At 40.6% G+C, this 3,084-nt stretch overlaps 1 protein-coding gene across 1 annotated transcript; it reads right to left on the reverse strand.

Moving 5' to 3' along the window:
• Positions 1 to 292: 292 nt before the first annotated feature.
• On the reverse strand, positions 293 to 1,258 carry LOC111891665 (uncharacterized). The gene has a single exon (XM_023887723.2). It carries the CDS (start codon positions 1,256 to 1,258, stop codon positions 293 to 295), a length of 966 nt encoding a protein of 321 aa, XP_023743491.2.
• Between the last annotated feature and the right edge of the window lie 1,826 nt (positions 1,259 to 3,084).

A 3,084-nucleotide genomic window follows, 5' to 3' on the forward strand; every position in this document is an offset into this window, starting at 1 on the left:
GATGTTCATTCTTTTCAGTACGTCTAGGAGTACGATATTGACCGAGGATCCTCCGTCAACAAGGATCCTTTTGACGAAATAGTTTCCATGTACACTGTTATCACGAGCCCTTCATGGTGAGGATCATGAATTCCTTCCCTATCCATCTCGTCAAATGTGATTTCTTTTTCACTGCTCATCATGGTATTTTTCCGTGGTCTATCCTCCTTTTCTATTTTAGAAACCTTGGCGTGCCTTTTAGCCTAAGAATAAGAGGTACCACAGATGTTAGATCCGCCTGAGATAACGTTAATTATCTTAGCGTCAGAGGGTGGAGATTCTCGTTTCTCCGGGATCTTGTGATCATCCTGGCGATTCTTCTTGGATTTTTCTCTTTTCTCCCGAGGATCTCTTTGAGGTGTCCTTTACTAAGGAGGTAGCTAATTTCTTTTCTTAGGGCTATGCAGTCCTCCGTCGGGTGGCAAAATTCTTCATGGTAAGCACACCATTTGGACCTATCTTTCCAAGTGGTGGACTTGCTATCTATCTTTGGTCGTCTTGCTTTGTCTCCAAGATCCTGCATAGCGTGAATTACACCTGAAACATCCACATAAAAACAATAGTCAGTGATTTTAGGAAGCTCTTCTTCTTCTCCTTCATCTTTAAGGGCATTAACCCTGTGATGATCTATTTTGGAATAGGGCTTTGATTTGTAGTATCTTTGAGTCGAGGATTCGTCCTTCCTGTTGGGGCTCTCATATTGATCCAAAGGGTTGCTTCTCTTCTGGATCTCTCTATCCTCTTCGAGCCTTATGAACCTCAATGCTCGACACCTGACTTCATCTAATCTTTTGCATGGGGTCATCACAAGGTCTTCATAGAAGGGTGAACCCTTCCTTAGTCCCATTTTAAAGGCTTCCACAACAGTGGCCATGTTGATGTTGGGGATGCTCAGAGCTTCCCTGACAAACCTGTTGACAAAGTCCATTAGTTTTTCATTAGGATCCCGAACCACTCGGTAGAGATCACTAGTGATCTTTTTGAAGGTTCTGCTGCAAGAAAACTCGTTATTAAATATATTGACTAAGTGTGCAAATGAAGTAATAGAGTTTGGGGGAACGTTTAGCAGCCACTTGAGGGATGCTCCTATAAGGGTCGAACCAAAGCCTTTGCATATGCAAGCTTCCTTCAAGTGCCCTGGTATGGGAATGATCTCCATCCTTTCTCTGTATTGGGCAATATGCTCTTCAGGATCTGTAGTTCCATCATATAGCTTCATGCTGGGAGTTTAGAAGCGCTTAGGAACTTCGGTATCAGTTATTGCAGGAGCAAATCTCGAGATCCTATGGCATGTAGGAGATGTTTCTGGTATTTTTTGGACCACTCCGGGTACACTAGAGATCATTTGTCTTAATTGTTGAAGTTCCTTGGCCATGTTTGGGTTTATTCCTACATCAACATTAGTATAGTTAGTATTAATAGTATTGTTGTTTAAGAAGTTACTAAAATCAAGGTTTCTAGGAGTGTTGAAAGGCTCATTGTGATCATTGATCATGGACGCCCGATTATCCATAGTTGCCCCCCAGGGTGAAGCCACAGTGGTTGGAATTGTGGTCCTTTGGCGATTTTCTGAGGATCCTACATTATCGAAGTCCAGGATCCTTGGTTTCACAACTGTAGGTGTTATTTCCTAGGATTTCTGAAATTCCATCTTCATCCTCTCCACTTCTTTGAGTAGTGTTCTATTCTCCTCCTGTTGTTGGGTCACCTGTTGCATCATTTTCCTCATCATAGTGAAAATTTATGAAGTAGTGGTTGAGGTAGTTGGATCCTGGAGCCTTGAGGATCCCAAACTTCCTAGATTAGCGGTTGAGGGGGTGCTTTTCTTGGAAGTGTCAGGCGTTTTCCTCTGAGTAGGGGGGCCACTCGGAGGAGGTGGTAGGTTTTTGATTGGAATGGAAAGAGCACAGGATGAAGAGAGGATCGGTCGTGTGGACATGATTTTTTTTGAGGACTTTGAACACCATGGCCCCATGGTGGGCGCCAAATTGTTTTAGTTAAAAAATTACACAAGTACTAATTAACCAAATTGAATGAGAGGTTGTGATGTTCAAATTGTGTAATAGCAAATGGTAAAAGAAAGTGGAACAATGGTTTACAAGGAAAGCCCTTGATCCTTGCTAGGATCTCCGACACAAAACCTTAGGAGGTGAAAATGATCACCTGCCTTGATGATCTTATTGATATAAAATGAAGATTATAGTAAGTTCTTAGTAAGAATGAGTAAAGAATTTCATAGAGTAATCCTAGACTAAAGAAAACAGTGTGTCGTGTGCAGATTAGAAGTGTCAATTTATAGTCTAATTTAGCCAACAAAATGTCTAGTATTTTCGAGATCATCTATGACGAGCTTCATTAACGTTATTTGACCAAGTATTCCGGGTCTTTATCATAGTTGAGATGATCCTTCATTGAGAAAATGTCTTCCCTTGACTACTTTTGCACACATGTTAGTTATAGACTAAATATGACTGTTATAAATATTAAGAAAAATAATAACAGTACTTAGTCGGGATCCTGAGGTAGCTGAGGATCCTGGGTATTTGAGGATCCTTGATATTGTTAGGATCCTGCCCCTAACAATAACTAACTGCTTGGGGTAGGATGTCCCCATATGGCGACTTTAGTATGATCCCTAGCCCTGTTCCTTTTTTATTTGAAGCTCCATCTGAGAACAGTGTCCATTTTCCTAGGTTTTCATCTTCTAGGAGTTGATTGGCTTCTATTTCTTCTTCATTTTGTAGATTATCACTAAAGTCAGCCACAAAGTCTGCTAATGCTTGTGATTTTATGGCCGATCTTGGTTCGTATCTGATGTCAAATGTGCTCAGCTTCACCGACCATTTTTCCATTCTCCTTGACATTTCTGGTTTTCTCATGACATTGTTAAGAGGATAATTAGTTTTTACGTGTATAGATGTGTTTCAAAATAATGTCTTAGTTTAGTAGAAGCAATTACTAAGGCAAGAATTAATTTTTTGAGGTGAGAGTATCTGGTCTCAGGATCCAGGAGACTTTTACTTACATGGTAGATAAGATGTTGAT

The sequence above is a fragment of the Lactuca sativa genome, chromosome 4 (genome assembly GCF_002870075.4).
Source record: "Lactuca sativa cultivar Salinas chromosome 4, Lsat_Salinas_v11, whole genome shotgun sequence".
Taxonomy (NCBI): Eukaryota; Viridiplantae; Streptophyta; class Magnoliopsida; order Asterales; family Asteraceae; genus Lactuca; species Lactuca sativa.